The sequence below is a fragment of the Vulpes vulpes genome, chromosome 4 (genome assembly GCF_048418805.1).
Source record: "Vulpes vulpes isolate BD-2025 chromosome 4, VulVul3, whole genome shotgun sequence".
NCBI lineage: Eukaryota > Metazoa > Chordata > Mammalia > Carnivora > Canidae > Vulpes > Vulpes vulpes.
Genome location: NC_132783.1, coordinates 83465122 through 83482832, shown reverse-complemented (window position 1 = coordinate 83482832; position 17711 = coordinate 83465122). Strand labels below are relative to the sequence as shown.

Genomic DNA, 17711 nt, shown 5'->3' with positions numbered 1-17711 from the left:
TTGTTAAGCACAAACTTGTTAAGTATAATAGTGAATTCATATTTTTCTCATTTAACTCCTAGATGAGCACTTCATGCAAAGAATAACTGGGAGGAATATTTAGTGTCCTCATCCCATATCCAGATCTATGTGGAAGGAATTCATCTCTGCTTTTTCTAATGTATAAAGGCAGGATAAAGCATAATATAGTTAAAAACTTGGACTCTGGAACCAGGCTGCATTGTTTAAAATGTAGCTCCTCCACTTATTAGCTTCATAACTCTGGGAAGTTACTTAACCTCTCTGTGCCTACGTATTTCCATCTGTAAACACAGAATTATAAATTTTTTCTCCTAGAGTTGTTTTGAGGATTAGGAATGAAAGTATGTAAAGGACTTAAAACAATGTAAGCACCTAAAACAAAGTAAACCACAAAGTAAGCATTATATATTTTAGCTATTATGAACAGAATGGCTTCAATCCTGAGAGAGACAAGTGATTCATGAGGCTTTTGGGGGCAGGGGGAGATGAGAGACCAAGTTCTCTTTAAGCTTGTTTTCATTTTTAAAATTTTATTGGTTTTTTATTGTATTATTATTTTTTAATGTAGGCTCCACACCCAATTTGGAGCCCAGTGCAGGGCTTAAACTCACAACCCGAAGATCAAGACCTAAGCTCAAGTCAGACGCTCAACTGACTGAGCCACCTAGTTGCCCCTCTTTAAACTTTTTGAAATGAATATATATATAATATATATATTAATATTCATATATATATTATATATATAAAATGGAAAAGATTATTAAGAAGGTATGGAATCCTGTTTTGGTAGAAACGTTTGTGGCAACGTCCTTTCCCACCATAGTGTTTATAATAAATCATGAGCTGCTGTTCTTTTTCTCAGGCTGGACGGCAACTGGAAGCTGAGCAGGCCTATAAGTACACAATGAAGGTATGATACAGATGCCCCTGAAGTTTGTACTGTACTAAGGTTGGAAAACTAGGAGGAAGATGCTGGCTTAGTTCAGGACTTTACAGCATTTCAGGATGTGAATATTTTCCAGAGGCTTTTTATTTTTTATTTTATTTATTTATGATAGTCACAGAGAGAGAGAGAGGCAGAGACACAGGCAGAGGGAGAAGCAGGCTCCATGCATCGGGAGCCCGATGTGGGATTTGATCCCAGGTCTCCAGGATCGCGCCCTGGGCCAAAGGCAGGCACCAAACCGCTGCGCCACCCAGGGATCCCCTCCAGAGGCTTTTCTTCTCATCTTTGCCATTATTATACAGCTGGTGGGTTTGGAATAACCCACATATTACTATGGGGGATCTTTTTTCTACCTCTTTAGAGAATTTGGTTTAATGGAAAGATAAATAGCAAGGGAGTCAGTAAGCCTGAATTATGGTCCTAGTTTTGCCACTAACTTTACTCTGTTATCTTCTTTCAGCCTCATTTTCATCATGTGTAGACTGAAGGTACTGGTCAGCAAACTTTGTATAAAGGGCAAAATAATATTTTAGGCTTTGTGGGCTCAACTGCCTCTATTGCATCTACTACCCTCTGTCCTTGTAGTCCAAAGGGAACCACAGACAACACATAAACAAATGAGCATGACTGTATTTCAAACAAAAGTTTACTTAACAAAAACAGCAAGCTAGATTTGGCTCATAAGTAGTAATCTGCCAATCCCCGGCGGATTCTATTCTATTCTATTATGAATTCTATTATGAATCACAGTTTACAATTGGTGGCTTAAACAAATTAGGAATTTTATTTTTCTCATCTACTGAAAAGCCCAGGGCTGGTACCAGAGCTCCACAATGTCACCAGGAGACCCAAACTCTATAGCTTTCTGCTCCACCAGTCATAGCATGCTGTCCCCATCCTTCATAGTTGCAAGACAGCCATTGTAGCTTAAGCCACCATATACATGTTTCAAGCACAATAAAGAACAAAAGGGAGGCAAGAACAAAGAGGATATGCTACTAGCTATTTCACCTCCCTTTAAGAAGCAATGACTTCACAGGAATAAAAGATATAGCATAGGGAATATGGTCAATGGTATTGTAATGTATTATAATAGTGTTGTGTGGTGACAAACGGTAGCTATACTTGTGAACGTAGCATAATGTATAGACTTCAGAATCGTATGTTGTGTACCTAAACATGGTGTGTCAACTATACTCATATAAAAAAGGATGTTTAATTCACATGTAAAGAAAATCATTTTCAGAGAGAAGAATCTACTTTTGAAAAAAAAAAAAAGAAGCAATTACTTTAGTTTACATTTAATTGGCCACAATTGGGGATCCCTGGGTGGCTCAGCGGTTCAGCGCCTGCCTTTGGCCTGGGGTGTGATCCTGGAGTCCCGGGATCGAGTCCCACGTTGGGCTCCTGGCATGGAGCCTGCTTCTCCCTCTGCCTGTGTCTCTGCCTCTTTCTCTATGTCTATCATGAATAAATAAAATCTTAAAAAAAAATTGGCCATAATTGGTTGTTAAGACTACCCCTAGCTCTAACAGAAGAAAATGGAGTTTAGACGGCTGCATTCCTGCCCTGAAAAAAATGATTTTGTTAGTAAGAAAGAAGAGAGTGGGTATTCACAAGGCAACTAGATATCGCTACTACACATTTAGAGTCTAAAATTAAATTCAGATCTAGTATCTTTGATTCCTATGACTTGACAAATTATAATATTGTAGTCAAAATAGACTGGGTGATAATGAGAACTATTTAAAAATACTTTATTAAAATTATTTAACAAAAAAATACATAACTGCGAATGTTCATACCACTTGCATTTTCATAAAGTGAACATGTCCATGTAATCAATCAGCCCTGAGTTCTGAGGTTCTTTTAATGGAGTTATCATGAAAAAGGGCACATAGGAAGGGCCCAATCTCAAGCCAAGGAACTATATTCTTTAACTATGGTCCAGTAAATGATAGGTCTACACATAGATACATCACGTATGATATGTATCCTCTCCTTCCTTCTCATGCAGCTGAAACTAAAAGATGAGACTCTGCTTGCAGAGATCCACATGGTACAGGAGACAGTTGGCTTTGGAAATCCATCTTTCTGACCTCCTTCCAGCTGAAGAATGTTCTGTATGGGACTCGGAGCTCCTTTCCTTCCCACAGAAATTAAACTCTGGACGTCGTGAAAAATAAGGCTTGGGGATGGAAAACACTGTAAGCAGAAACCCATTCATTTACTTCCGTTGGCTGTCTTATTGAATGGCTGTTACTGGATATTTTACAGGTTGACACTAACTGGATGACAATAAAAAGATTCAAAATTCACCAGTGTGGTTCTGCAGTTAATTAAGGTCTACTGAACTATATGTAAGAATGTATTTATTTACATAATTAAAGTGGGTTCATTATTAGGGTTTCTGGTAAAAGCCTATCAGGATCACTCCTGTAAGTCAACTACTAAGGTCTCTTGCCAGGTTCACTTCTTGGAACTTGAGAATTAAGGCATCAATTTCTAAGGTGGTTCCAAAGGAGAGTGCTATGCTGGGTCACTGTATTAAAACACATTAGTGGTGGCCAAACTCTGGACCCAATGGTGAAAAGAGCTGGACAGAAGTCTTTGTTGAGGATGGAGGTACGGACTACCTCTCACCACGGTTACCTTCGCGGATCTAAATCACAAGGGTTCCAAGAAGAGTCCATTAACTTATAATAGATGCAAACCTCAAATGAGGCCAGTACTCTAGGGCTAATGACAAAGGAACTATCCCCCCCTGGATGACTGCAGAGCAAAACCAGAAATAAAGACTCCTCTTCCTTAATTTTTTAAAGACGGTGCAGATAATATGACGGAGACCTGGGAGACCAGGTGAGGGGCATTTTAATAAACACAGAAGAATAAAATAAACCTTCCATTCATTTACATCCTCGTAACCGACTTGGCTCTAACGCCGCTTCCTTTAAGAGGCCTTCCGGAAGCACCAAGGCGGCTTCAGGCTGCCTCCCCGTCTCCTGCCCCAGGACTGAGTACTGACCACCTTTACGGCCTCTGGTGTCATCGCAGCGCCTCCCCACGTGACCGGGGGCTTCCAACCGGCGGGAACCGCGCCCCCTCAGCCTGGCGTTCGGAGCTATGGCTCTAGCCAGGTGCGCGAAATACGTGCGCTGGAGGATGGATTTGTGGAGCACTTTAGCCCTTCGGGCCGCTCCCCGGGATCCTCCCGATACCGCTCGCTCCGCCAGGAACCCACAGTCTAGCGAAGGCCGACAGCGCCCACACAAGTTTGTTCACGCTTCCACCCCAGCAACACGCAGATTACAGCGCGACTTTTTTGCGGCAGTTTAGGTTCGTTAGGGTTCACGGCGTTGCATTATGGGAAATGTAGGGGCGGGAAAGCGAAAGGGGCGGGGCAAGTGGATCCTGCGCTTCCCGCTCCGAGGCTCTAGGGCCGGGGCCGCAAGGGGCTGAGGTTCGGGGTGTCGCGGTGTGGCTGTCTCCGCGTTGGTCCTCCGCCCCGCTCGACAGGCGGCAGCGCGCTCGGAGGCGCGGCAAGGGGCGCAGGAGCGTCGGCGCCCGCCGGCTGCACCATGGTCCAGCTCAGTGAGTGACCTTCCGGGCGGTCGTGGGGGCCGGGAGCAGGGGAGCCCATGAAGCCGTTCTCCTAGGCGAGCTGGAGGCAACCCGAACCTGCAACGGCCGCACTGCCTTATGTCTGTCCGTCGCCTTAGGTTTTTCTCACTGAATCCTTCCCGAAAGTCTGTAGATGGCATTCAGTTGGTAGGTGAGGCAGCTGAGGCGCCGCCGTGGTCTCTGTTACACGGCCGGCTGGTGTGGAGCGGCTTGAGGTCGCTCTGGCTGCAGTGCATGGGAGGAGCTTCACGAGAACGTAGTAGCCAAGCCGGGTCGACAATAATGGGTGGATGTAAGGATGCTTCAGTCGAGGAAGGGGCTTGTTTTATCTGCCTCATTTTGTTCCTCTTATGTACTCGGTGCTTGTGTCCTAACGACTTCTCTCTCTGCAGCTCCTGTTCTGCGCAAGGCCTACCACGGGGGCCACTTAACCATCCGCCTTTCCCTGAGCGGCTGTACCAACCGGCCTTTCTACCGCATTGTGGCTGCTCACAACAAGTGCCCCCGGGATGGCCGTTTCGTGGAGCAGCTGGGCTCCTATGATCCACTGCCCAACAGTCACGGGGAGAAAATCGTTGCTCTCAACCTAGAGCGGATCCGGCATTGGATTGGCTGTGGGGCCCACCTCTCTAAGCCTGTGGAGAGGCTTCTGGGTAACTCAGCTCTAGATTTGCTTCATTGAGGGGATTTTAAATTGAAGTCCGTTTCGGAATAAGAGTTAAGAGTGACTTTCGTTACCTCAGGCTGCTCAGGGCTAGAGTGAAAACCGGAGTTGTGATCTAATTGTCATTTTGACTGGAGACCTCTTTTGTGGGCTCTTTTAGGAGACTTTTTGGTGAATGGGATTTTGTATTGAAAATAGTAATAGTTTTTCTTGAATGAATATGTTTTTTTTTTTTTTTTTTTTCAAATCAGGACAATAGGAAGTAACATCCATTGTCTCCTTGTAGTAAATGAAGGGGAAGGACTGGGGGAAGAGATAAGACAGTTTGGCAAGAGAGGAGCATGTTTTAAATCCATGCTGTAGGTCAGGTCTCTGTTAGACCTCGGCTCTGTAAGGCTAAGCTCCCAGGGAAACCCTGGTTATACCATGTAATAATGAATGAAAATCCTGTTGCTTTTAGGTCTTTCTGGCTTTTTCCCTCTGCATCCCATGATGATCACAAATGCTGAGAGGCTGCGAAGGAAACGGGCACGTGAAGTCCTCTTAGCATCTCAGAAAACAGATACAGAGGCTACAGAAACAAAAACAAGCTGACTTCAGTGAGCAGAGAACATTGGGAGAAAGGTCAAAGCCCTCTTAAAACACCTGTGCAGAGCTCTTAGTTTTATTAGATTTGGAGGTCAATAAATGGGAGTTTTCTGAGTCACGCATGCTCTTCTGGCCTGGCTTGAGCACGACTCAGGGAGAGATTTGTTCTTTCTGACATAGAGCTGGTCTAGGTACTAATTAGCTTTTTCAGCCTTCATCTGGAAGAGACAGTGGCTCTGGGGTGTGCTGGAGTTGGGCTGGGCCTTAGAACTCTTGGACAACTTTACAGTCTGCTGCTTTCTAAGACTTCCCCGTTTGAAAGCTCCAGCCAGCCTGTCCATGATCCATCCTTGCAATTTCTTCCTTAATCATTTTTGGTCATCCCACTAGCTCAAGAATATAGTTACTTTGCTTATTAATATTTTGTGTGTGTATGTGAAATTGTAGATTTACATTTTCTTGTTTGACTCAAGGGTAGATTTTTTATGAGCTTATAAGCTATGATAGCATACTTGAGAAACTAGAAGAAAGGTAATATTGAACAATACGTGCATACATTTTTGACCCTTTACAACTAAGATTATTTGTGAAGATTATAAGGTATCATGAAAGTGGGAAAGATGGTCTCCCTTTGTATTGATGGGAGATTGAGGTTCAGGGGTGGAAACATGCCCAACGCCATCTATTTTGATTTGGGCAGAGCTAAGATTCAGACCCCAATACGCATACCTGGAGAGCCCTTTCCAACATATTATATGGTCGGGGGCAGGATTGGTGTGAGATGAGTAAAGATGAGGGGCTTTTCAAAAGTCCACTTAAAAAGCCAGTGATATGAGGTTTAGGTGTTGTGAGTTTGGTAACAAACATGACTGGCTGTGGCCCAAGCCCAAAATGTCACATCTGCTTCACCAGAATTGCAGGACAGTCACAAGCATGGATTACAGGGTTTTTGTGCACACTCTAGATAATACAGATTTCAAATTCTGGCATAAGACTAGGATGTAGAAAATTTATAGAGGAAATACTAAAGCCCTATCAATGTACCAACTTATTTTATTCTCTGGGTTTTATATACTGAGAACAGTTACCAACCATAATGAGTCAAGTCTCTCCCAAGGTTGTCACTGGTTGGCCTCCCTTGCATTGAGGGGACTTCAAAGGCAGGGCAAGAACAGCTGACTACCTGGATTTGATCTTGGATCTGGGAAAGAAGAATGCTATGAAAACTATGGAAGTTAAAAATAATGTACTCTAGAGAGTTTAAGATCTTTGGATAAACTAGTTGCTAGAGCAGAGAATGATCATGAAAAGCACTGACCAGTAATGGGAACTGCTGGGAAATGGGTTAAGGTATTTTGGACTACTGAGTTTCCACCAACTCAGGTATTCACTTTGTGCCCTGGTCTGTCTTTCCCCTGTGATGTGTATAGACATACTCCCTGTATGAGCTCATCCTGTCCCTGATTTCCAATTTTCTCTAGCTCTGTGCTTGCTTTGCATCACCTGGCACAGTTTCTCACCATCTTAGTTGATTACATCAGCTTACTTATGTTTGAAATCCAACATGCTCAAACCCAGCTCTGCACTTTAGAAAGCATTAAAAAAAAAAAAAAAAGAAAGAAAAAAGCCTTTGCTTCAGCAGCTTTATTTTTACTCAGATGAGGGTTTGGTCATGTTTCCTTAACAAAAGTGGAAGGTGATAAGGAACTGGAAGGTGAATGGGAATGATTCTGTAATAAATATTACAATTTTTAAAAGACTAGTATTTTGTGCTTTTAGTTTAGGCTTTTTTCTTGCAGGTATTAGGGAAGAGTACTTACCTAGCAGTCCCAACCTGTAGGTGTTAGAGTTTGTGTACTCTTGTCAGGATCATTGAAAAAGAACAACGTTGAACCATGTCAGGTCTTCAAATGTCGGTGTTATGAACTTTTTTACTTAAAAAAAGGCAAACGGCAATGTATGGTTTAGACGTTATATGGACATGCCATCTATTGAATGAGCTGCTGCACTGGGACACCGGGGAGAAGATAATCGCCAGATTTCTTAAGGGGAGGAGGGTGCAGCGGCCCCGACTCCCCCTCCGCTACCCAACTCGCGAGGTCCCGCCCGCCGCTCCCACCTTCGGTTAAGTTCTGGCCACGCCCCCGTTTGCAGCTGCCGTAAAGTGCGACGTCGTGGCCACGCCCTTCCGGCGCTTCTTGTGACGCAGTCGCTCCGGGGTTTTTTTTTGCGCGGGAAAAGGAGGCAGTCTGAAGCTTTACCCAGTGTCTCGGAGGTCGGCGGTTCTAGCGGAGGTTGCGGCACCCTCCCTGGCTGCCGGCCATGGGGTTGCTGGAGCTGTGCGAGGAAGTGTTTGGCACCGCCGACCTGTACCGAGTGTTGGGCGTGCGGCGCGAGGCCTCGGAAGGCGAGGTCCGACGGGGCTACCACAAAGTGTCCCTGCAGGTGCACCCGGACCGGGTCGGCGAGGACGACAAAGAGGACGCCACCCGCCGCTTCCAGGTACGCGAGCCCCGGCTCCGCTGGCTGCCTGGGTTTCTCTCGATCTCCTGGCCTGGTGTTTTCTAATCTTTATTTCTCGCAGCGCGGTTTCAGTGAAGGATGCAAGGGTGACTTTTGGATTTTCTTTCCTCGCAGATCCTTGGGAAAGTCTATTCTGTTTTGAGCGACAAAGAGCAGAGAGCGCTGTACGATGAGCAGGGAATAGTGGACGAAGATTCTGATGTGCTTAACCAAGATCGGGACTGGGAGGCCTATTGGAGGTTACTTTTTAAAAAGGTAGAGGAGTCTGGAGGTTTCTTTGATTATTCCAGTCATTCATTAAACAAACGATATATTGCATTTTGTGTTGTGTAGGAATGAGGAATTTGTTTCATTTTCAAATACAGATAAATATGTATACACACACGGGCAAGTATTTCCCAGGAGATAACACATTTGAAAAAAAATAAATCACACATGCATTTACTGAAATGAGTATTTAATTTCCTGCTGATGTAGAGCAAGTGTAGTGAAAAAGGTGAGGGTTTTTTATTTTATAAGATAATGCTCCAGGGTCGCCTGGGTGGCTCAACGGTTGAGCATCTGCCTTCAGCCCAGGGCGAGATCCTTGAGTCACAGGATCGAGTCCCAATCCGGCTCCCTGCATGGAGCCTACTTCTCTCTCTGCCTGTCTCTCTCTCTCTCTCTCATGAATAAATAAATAAAATCTTTACCAAAAAAAAGATAGCGCTCCATTTTACATATCTCTACCTGTAAGTCCTGAGTTGTTCTGGGAAACTTCACGTAAATTTTCCTGGTCTGTAGTTTAGTAGTTGTGAAGATTGGGGGGAGAATTCTGGTAAACTTTGGCATGGAAAGCGTGGTTCCAAAAAAAAAAAAAAACGTGGTTCCTTGCAACAAATTCAACTCAAGCCATTGTTGTACTTGGGAGGAAACATCTCTGTACCTAAATCTAGTTTTACTAGTATATTTTTTATTTAAAATAAAATTCTCAATAAAATAAAATTCTCACAGTTAAAGTATATATCTCTTGTTTGTCCAGATATCTCTAGAAGACATTCAGGCTTTTGAAAAGACCTACAAAGGCTCTGAAGAAGAGCTGGCAGATATTAAACAGGCCTATTTGGATTTCAAGGGCGACATGGATCAGATCATGGAGTCTGTGCTGTGCGTGCAGTACACAGAAGAACCCAGGATAAGGAATATTATTCAGGAAGCCATTGATGCTGGCGAGATCCCCTCCTATAATGCCTTTGTCAAAGAATCAAAACAAAAGATGAATGCAAGGAAAAGGAGGGTAATATTTTGAATGCTGTTAATTATTTATATCTTGATTGCTTTTAAAAATAATGTGAAGGTATTTACAATAATAGAAATATATTTAAGATTATTGAGATGAGAGGAAAGATTAACTCTATAGTTATATAGCTCTTAATAAAATGAGCGTACCAGTTCATCAAGAGCAACTTTTTTCCCTAGTATGTTGTGCTCAAGAAGATTTTGCTATGTGTATTGTTTAATTAATATCATCTTAAGATAGCACTGAAATATTCTTCATATGGGCCAGTTCTTTTAGCTTTTTCATGGCATTGCTCAAAAAATAAAGTAATAGAGTCCAGATACAAAGGGTGGACAGTGGTTCTCAGTTAAGAGACAGGGAGAGGGTGGCTAAAACTTTTTTTTTTTTTTTTTTTTTAACTTTGTCTTGTGCATACAGATTTTCTTTTGTTTTTGTCTAGATTCTTGAATTGAACCTAGAACATACATTTTTAAACAAATGATTTAGTTTATTTTGATGAAAGTGTCTTCCCAAACAAGCTTTGAGAAGAACACTTGTGAAGAATCAAGAATTGTGGCTTCTGTATCTTATTAAACTGTGGAATTGGTGAGGGTAGGAATGATGGCAGAGAAAAGGAGCTTAAGGATAGACAGCTGAGTTGTGGGAGGGCGTGGGTTCAAGGTAGCAAGCGATGGTGTCTTGTGGGGAAGACCAGACTGGGACTGAAGTAACCATAATCTGGCTTTCCCAGTAGGAGCTCAGTGGAGACCAGTCTAAGAATTTAGATCTCTGGTGGGTACCTGAGGTGGGTTTCTTATTTTGTATGGCTAAATTGGAGGTGGAGGTAGTTCTGCAGTTTTGATTCAATATACATACAGGGGGAAGCTGGTGTGTGGGTGTGTGTGTGGGGGGGCCCAGTGGAATGTATATCAAGATTATCATTTTTGGGGGTGCATCATGACTGGTTCAGTCAGTAGAGCATGTGGCTCTTAATCTCAGGGTTGTGAGTTCAAGCCCCACTTTGGGCATGGAGCCTAGTTTAAACAAAAGAAAAAAAATCATTTTGGTTCATAGGCTACATCTGTTTAGGCCCACGCTGACAGTTTAAGTTGATAATCATTTTCTCTGGTGAAACTGAGTACAACTGTATCCAATAATAGGATAGATATTAGCTTGAAGCTTCCAGAGAGTTGGGGGCAAGCAAATGGCATAATTTTTTTTTTAGAGAGACTCCAGCAAGCCTGGGGAGTAGATATGCAGTATTAAAAGAAAGAAATTGAATACAAGGACTGAAAGTAGACAATGGAAGCTCTGTCCTTCTATCGGACTAACAAAATCCTAATGTATCACCATTTCTAGTATTAATAGCATTCATTGCTATTAGAAAATTTACTGGGGTTTGGAACCTGTTATAGTGTTGTTGAAAGAACGAACAAAACCATTATCTTTCCCAAGGTATTCTCGTGGTATTTTGCAATCCAGTGCCCTAGTAAAATTTGGTAGAAAGTGGCTTTGAAACTAGATAAAGAAAGGTAAAAACTGAATTCATTAGTGTTTATCCTACTTGGGAATTTTAAAGCAGGGTTAATCCCAAGGTACTGCCACTCATTACATGTAGTAAAAAGTGGGTTTCCAAAGGAGAGGAATTTGAGATGCCTGTATCCTTGGCAACATTTTTTAAGGCATCCTTGGTTAAATGACCCTTCCTGGCTCTCTGGCATTTTGTTTTCGTTCTTATCACCATGTGGTTAATGAATTCTAAGCTACTTGCTACCCTTAGCTAGTAAAAACGGGAAAACTCAAATATTTATTGGAATCATAAGATCTACTGCACGTGCTCAGTGTTGTCTTTTAATGAATGACATATTTATGCAGTTGTGTCCTCATCTATATAATCCTCAAATTGAAAGGTTCTTACCATAGATTTGCTTTTGGGAAAGAGTGTATATTTTTAGTATATGTTAAGTTGCCATGGAGTCTCACATGAGTTTCTGTTTTAGGCTCAGGAAGAGGCTAAAGAAGCAGAAATAAGCAGGAAGGAGTTGGGCCTTGATGAAGGAGTAGATAACTTGAAAGCAATCATTCAGGTAAACTTGGCAGATTGTCTTTGAAGGTTGTCACTACTTTCATGTTCTGATTTACTATTGATACTTTCTTTAGTGTATGATGTTGTGGGTATTTTGTTTGCTTCTTTTAAGACATAATTCATGTACCATGTTTTCATCCTTTTAAAGTGCGTAATTCAGTGGCTTTTAGTATATTCATCTAGTTGTATAACAGCACTAATTCCAGAACATTTTCATCACCTTAAAAAGAAACTCCCCTTTGCTCATTAGCTGTCATTGCCTATTCTCCCTTCCACTAGCCTCTGGCAACCACAGAGTATTTTTGTCCCTGGATGGCCTTGTGTTTTGAAAGCTTGTGTTTTAACTTCTTAAACAGAGCAGACAAAAGGATCGGCAAAAGGAAATGGACAGTTTTCTGGCTCAGATGGAAGCAAAGTACTGCAAACCTAAACGAGGAGGGAAAAAAACGCCTCTCAAGAAAGAAAAGAAATAATGGAATTTTCTCATCAAAAGCTCAAAAGTTGTTCTGGGACAACTGTTCATTGGTGCCATTGTAGGCAAGGTACAGTCAAGATTTGAAGACAAAAGTCAGCCCTGCCCTTGAGAAAAGTTGTCTTTCCAGCCTAAATTATTGAGGTCAACTCTGTAGACAAAGCAGAATCTCAGCCTGATTTTAGTAATCCTAGAAATCCTGATATTTTTTGAGGTCCTGTATGAAGGAATTTGGCGGTGATTTTTGAGGGAGTGGGGGAGAGTAGTGTACTTCCTGGCAGCACTTGTCTCTGGATCTTCTGTACAAGGAACTCTTGTCTAGAATGTGGGTTTGTCCCGTACTGCCTTTAGCAGTTGTCATTTTGCAGGAGTGTGCATACAGCTGCAGAGCATTCAGAATAGTGTGTGTGTGTTTATTAGAACAGTAACTCTAGCTAGAACGCTTTCAAAACACTTGCTGGATATGTCTTTCAGATGTTTGCCATTTTGCTTTCAGGGTTAATATCCTTGAATAGATCCTCTCCTTTTTGTTTTATGAAGCCAGGTTTTATACTCTTCACTTGAAGTATAGGAGAAACAGATGTTAAGATTACTTCACGTGTCTTTGTAAGACTTATACATGATGAAATAAACAAGTTAAAGATGACTCTTAAGTTCTGAGGTCTTTTAAATGATCTCAGTGATCATTTAAACTATGATTTAGAAAAACTATGGATGCTGTTCAGAGAAGAGAGAAAAAAGTAAACTGAGTCAGCTTTATAATAGGTAGCCAGATTTACATAACATACAGAGAAGTTGTCCTGCCTGTAACTATTGAATGTCTGTCCTTAGGTGCAGATCTTGTTTGAACTTGCTTCCTTCTCTATAAAAAGGTGTGGGAAGTTGGGCTAAATGACTTCTTAGAGGCTTCTTCTGACTCCTTTAACTTTGAAAGGCAGGCCATCTTGATCCATCGGTTTGTTATCATGCACTTACGGTATTGATTTGTGAGAATAATGCAGGGATGTTTAGTTACATTTAGTTGAATTGGTGTGTACTCATTGGAATATATGGAAATTTTTTTGGCAACTGATCAACTTAAAATCTCTGAATTACAGACTTATATATTCAATACCATATGCATAAAAGAACCCTTGTGTTACTGAGTTTTATGTATGATAATTTATCTGAGGTAAGCACATGACACATTCTTAGTCTGTGATTACAGATTAAAAAATACTCTTTAATTGTATTAAAATATAATTTAATGCATGTTGTTTGAAGCATCTGTCTTCATATGATACATTTTGATATAATTAAAAAATTACCCGTTTATCCACTCTGAAGATTTACAGTACGATCTGAAACTGATATGATCATCAAAATTAAAGTTGAATGAAATTTAAATAGAATAAATTTAAGCTATAATTAAAACCACTGCTGCATTTATGAGTGTCCTCCCAAAAAGGTCCATGGTGAAATCAGAAGAATGCTGAAGGTTCTGTATTTCTGCTCTTAAGATATGTTTATACTAATTACCAGAGTTTCTGAAATTTTAAGGTATTGCTGGCTCACTAATCAATCCTATAAATTTTTAAGTTTACTTAGAGTTCAAGGAGAAAATTTGGTAAGGTGAGTTAAATATATATATATATATGATTACTAAAGTCCTGTAAGAAGAAAAGCATAATCTGATAGGAAGCAGGCATTGTGAGGTTGAGCTGTCCTATCCGAAAATAAATATACATTATGACTTATTACATGTTACTTTATACCAGTATTCCACATTTGTATCTTTAGTTACTTAGCTCCTCCAAATCTCTTTGTAAGATTGGACATCTAAAGAGAAAGCTTTAGGAATGACTTCTGTTTGATAAGTAACTCAGTTTTTTGACAGCCCTGTCTCCTAAAAATGCCTTAAAAATGAGTACAACTCTCCAGAAATTCATACAAGCAGAAGTATTCTGGAGCCATTGATAATATCAAACAATCATTTGCTGCTTTTTGTGTATGTATAGCCTCATAGAATTCTGTAATAATTGAACCTGATCATTGTTAACAGACAACATGAGCAGTGATTTGGGGATAATTATTCATTCATTACATCTTTGGGTACAGATTTTACTGTCTAATAGAATAGGTTAACTTAATGCTGAAAGAAGACAGTAACTGGAGAGAGAAACAGTACCTATGTAATCTTTGGCAGATACTCTTTTTTTCTGTTATACCAGATTAACGCGTCATGAAGATGGTTTTAAGTTGTCTCTTATATACAAGCTTTGCATCACAAGATGACTGAACATTGATTTGTGAATTTTTCTCACGTGTTTCCTGCAGCCTGAAGCAGGTTCTTCTCATTTGCCCTATGGTCCCTGCCTGGTTCTAGAGACTGGTCCACCTCTGTTTTGAGATTTTGTAGATCCATGTAACTGAGGACCTGTCAGACAAAGATGACATCATAGAGTAATGTTAGTAGACATTCTAGATTTGACCATCTCAAGTTCTATCTAAGGGCTCTTTTTGTTCCAATTATCAGTCAGACTTAAATTTGGAGACTGGGACTAAGTAGTAACATATTTTCACCAAGACAATAAAAACTACATTTGCATTCTATCATGTAAATTCAAAACATCTATTAAGATATGAAACCTAGTTTTAGAGAAGAGCCCACTGATTAAAAAAAAAAAGAGGACTAATATGTCTGACTTATCTAAATATTACGACTGACCATCAATAAGGCTGAATGTAGTAACTAGCTCAGAGGCAGCATTGCTTCTCTATGAGGACTAATCCAGGGAAGAGTCTGTTGAAAGCATTCAGAGACTACCAAGCAATGCTAATAGGAAATGAACAAGAGAATTCATTTGGATGACAGAGATGGTTTGAGGCAGATTAATTTTAACATACTTGATTAATCTTATTAACAGGAAATATTTAAACTGCTTAATACTTCCGAACTTCACCGACAACATGAGAATGACCGTGATGGTGATGAATTTATCTTTATAGGGAGAATTAAGATACTCTTAAATTTTCTACCCTCCTATGAAAATACAATCTATTAGAATATGACTTAAAAATCAGAACAGTTAATGGGATGGACTCAGACTCAGCATGTCTTAACATTTTTAAATTTCTTTTCTTACCTTGGCCTAGCAGGTTAACTGACCAAAGTAGTTTATTCTATGGCAATATAGATTTTGCCTGCATAATAAAATCCGTGCAGTGTTTGAATGTTATCAAAATGACTTACTTAGCTTAAACTTCTTAGATTGAAAAAAAAAAAGTAGTTTGCCAGAGTGGTAAGAAGTTAATTTACATATGGGAAAACAAATCTGGAACATGGCTGTGAGCAATAGAGGTCTCCTCTATCTTTATTATTATCCCATTTCCAAAAGGAATTTGAGGTGAGTTACAATGATGTAGGGGAACAATATAATAAAATCCGGAGGGAGGGAAAATAAACCTAGAACAAAGGCAGCATCTTAACATAGTCACATAAAATAAGAGCCATGGTCCTACCTGTCACTGCAGATCCCCTACCAGGTCGGGCCTGATGAGGATACTCAACGGCACAAGAATGATGGTACTGTGTATCTGGCTGCAGAAACAAAGAAAAGATGACACACTTCTTACAATGTGACATTTCCCAAAGGATAATATATTAGTAGTATGTTTACAAGGGAAAACCTTGAAATCAGACAGTATTGTAAATGGCATTGTCTGCCAATCTGAGGGACAAGTTGGCTGAGTACACTCTTGTACATCAAGTAAAAAAATCCCAAGCCAGGGACGCCTGGGTGGCTCAGCGGTTGAGCGTCTGCCTTTGGCTCAGGGCGTGATCCTGGAGTCCTGGGATCGAGTCCCACATCAGGCTTCCTGCATGGAGCCTGCTTCTGTCTGCCTATGTCTCTGCCTCTCTCTCTCTCTCTGTCTCTCATGAATAAATACATAACATCTTTTAAAATTTTTAGCACTTACAAATAATCCACATGGTTTAATATTTCTAAGCATTTATATAATTGGCTGCCAAGGAAATTTTATCTAATTTCAACAATCTGCTGTTTAAAACAACAGAATAGAGCCTTTTCAGCAACACAGATACCCATTACTTCACCTCCATACTTGAAATGAGACTCAATATGAAACCCAAACATTTCAGAATTATTTCTAGGAATTTAAAGATTTTCAGAACAGCTGAAATAATGAAATGCAAATATCAAAAAAAGTTGTGAATGCCATCCCGCTGGTGCTTCTGGGATAAAAATTACCCCTCTCCGTTCTCTGTCAGAGCAATGCAATCAAGAGATTTCAAGAATTTTTTTTATGCTGAAGCCCCCTTTTTTTTTTATTGGGGCCACCAAACTTCTTTATAGAGGGCCAAAAAGATATTTTAGGCTTTGTGGTGCATACTGTTGGAGCTATTCAACTCTGCTGTTGTGATGGGAAAGCAGTCATGATATGTAAACAAATGAGTATGGTAGCTCTACTCTACAAAAACTGGAATTTTTGTGGTAAGCCAGATGTCGCATACCAACGGTTTGCTGACTCCTCTTCTAGAGGAGAAAACCAGGGGGAGCTGAGTGCTAGTCTAGAAGTGCCCCGCCAAGAACTCCAATTTAGTGCTCTGAGTACCCTGAGCTGTCAACTCCTCTCCCTTTGCATGTCAGCACATTGGGAGAGAAATAGCTAAGGAAAGAAATTCTTGTATTGTTATAAACATCAGAAAAAAGAAACTGAAATGTCTTAATGTGTTAGTTTAATTCCTAAGGCAACCAAAAATTATTTTTTTTTGGCAACCAAAAATTAAATATTTTATAGAGAATCTAGCTGTAGAATATAATCATCAAACACTGCTCAACAAATGCTCTGAATCAAATTATGAGAAGATGGATTAATAGAGGTTTTCAAACTTTCTAGGGTTCACATTAAGATTCAGAAATGCTCACATTTTCCTTTAGCTCCTGTTTTGGTGAATCTTCTCCTAAATAAAGCATCTTGAGGTCTGTTGAATAGTGCCCCCGACCCCCAATCCCCTATCCCCACCAAAATTTATGCCTACTTGGAACCTGTGCATTTTACTTTATTTGGGAATAGGATCTTTGCAGATGTAATTAAGGTAAGATGAAGTCAGATTAGATTAGAGTTAGCCATAAATTCAGTGATTGGTATCTTTATAAGAGGGATATTTGGACACAAACATACAGGGAAGACGGCTATGTGAAGGCAGAGGCGGAAATTGGAGTGATGTAGCTGCGGGCCAAGGAGTACCAAGGATTGCTGGCAACCACCAGAAGCCAAGAAGAGATAAGAAAACCTCCTCCCTAGAACCTGCAGAGGGAACATGGTTCTGCTGACACCTTGTTTGGACTTCTAGGCCCTGGAAATGACAATAAATTTCTGTTGTTTGAAGCCACCCAGTCTGTGGTAGTTTGTTATGGTAGGCCTAGGAACTTAACATGCTGTCTCATTAATTTGTTCTCACCACTCTCAGTGGTGGACTGTATGGTGCTTTAGGCTGATACAATTCACCAGTTAGAAGTTGGAATAAGT

General features: G+C 40.7%; 4 protein-coding genes across 50 annotated transcripts in view; 3 read left to right on the top strand and 1 right to left on the bottom strand.

The window, feature by feature from the left end:
• CFAP70 (cilia and flagella associated protein 70) overlaps positions 1–3285 on the top strand; it is a 96311-nt gene extending 93026 nt beyond the window's left edge. For 36 of the 43 annotated variants that reach the window (XM_072755020.1, XM_072755005.1, XM_072755027.1 and 33 more), the window contains 2 exons: positions 884–931; positions 2985–3285. In XM_072755020.1, coding sequence (XP_072611121.1) covers positions 884–931; positions 2985–3065 — 129 coding nt within the window. In that variant the 3' untranslated portion in view covers positions 3066–3285. The remainder of the gene's footprint in view (positions 1–883; positions 932–2984) is intronic. The other 7 variants (XM_072755023.1, XM_072755022.1, XM_072755010.1 and 4 more) reach the window with 1 other exon arrangement.
• A 1040-nt stretch (positions 3286–4325) lies between these two features.
• MRPS16 (mitochondrial ribosomal protein S16) lies at positions 4326–6259 on the top strand. The gene is made up of 3 exons (XM_026004511.2): positions 4326–4558; positions 4981–5241; positions 5713–6259. Exons 1-3 carry the CDS (start codon positions 4546–4548, stop codon positions 5844–5846), a joined length of 408 nt encoding a protein of 135 aa, XP_025860296.1. The 5' UTR covers positions 4326–4545; the 3' UTR covers positions 5847–6259.
• Positions 6260–6605: 346 nt separating this feature from the next.
• On the top strand, positions 6606–17574 carry DNAJC9 (DnaJ heat shock protein family (Hsp40) member C9). The gene is made up of 5 exons (XM_026004487.2): positions 6606–8342; positions 8478–8618; positions 9385–9639; positions 11622–11708; positions 12064–17574. The coding sequence occupies exons 1-5, from the start codon at positions 8163–8165 to the stop codon at positions 12178–12180; spliced, it is 780 nt and encodes a 259-aa protein (XP_025860272.1). The 5' UTR covers positions 6606–8162; the 3' UTR covers positions 12181–17574.
• FAM149B1 (family with sequence similarity 149 member B1) overlaps positions 13381–17711 on the bottom strand; it is a 71830-nt gene continuing 67499 nt past the window's right edge. For all 5 annotated transcript variants that reach the window (XM_026004412.2, XM_026004420.2, XM_072755054.1 and 2 more), the window contains 2 exons: positions 15681–15759; positions 13381–14595 (listed from right to left, as the gene is read on the bottom strand). In XM_026004412.2, the coding sequence (XP_025860197.1) occupies positions 14522–14595; positions 15681–15759 (153 nt within the window). In that variant the 3' untranslated portion in view covers positions 13381–14521. The remainder of the gene's footprint in view (positions 14596–15680; positions 15760–17711) is intronic.

Coding starts and splice junctions, on each gene's coding strand:
- MRPS16 (XM_026004511.2), top strand. Junction 5,242..5,712: donor GCCTGTGGAGAGGCTTCTGG/GTAACTCAGCTC, acceptor TGTTGCTTTTAG/GTCTTTCTGGCTTTTTCCCT.
- DNAJC9 (XM_026004487.2), top strand. CDS start 8,163: ATGGGGTTGCTGGAGCTGTGCGAGGAAGTGTTTGGCACCGCCGACCTG. Junction 8,619..9,384: donor GGAGGTTACTTTTTAAAAAG/GTAGAGGAGTCT, acceptor TTGTTTGTCCAG/ATATCTCTAGAAGACATTCA. Junction 11,709..12,063: donor ACTTGAAAGCAATCATTCAG/GTAAACTTGGCA, acceptor CTTCTTAAACAG/AGCAGACAAAAGGATCGGCA.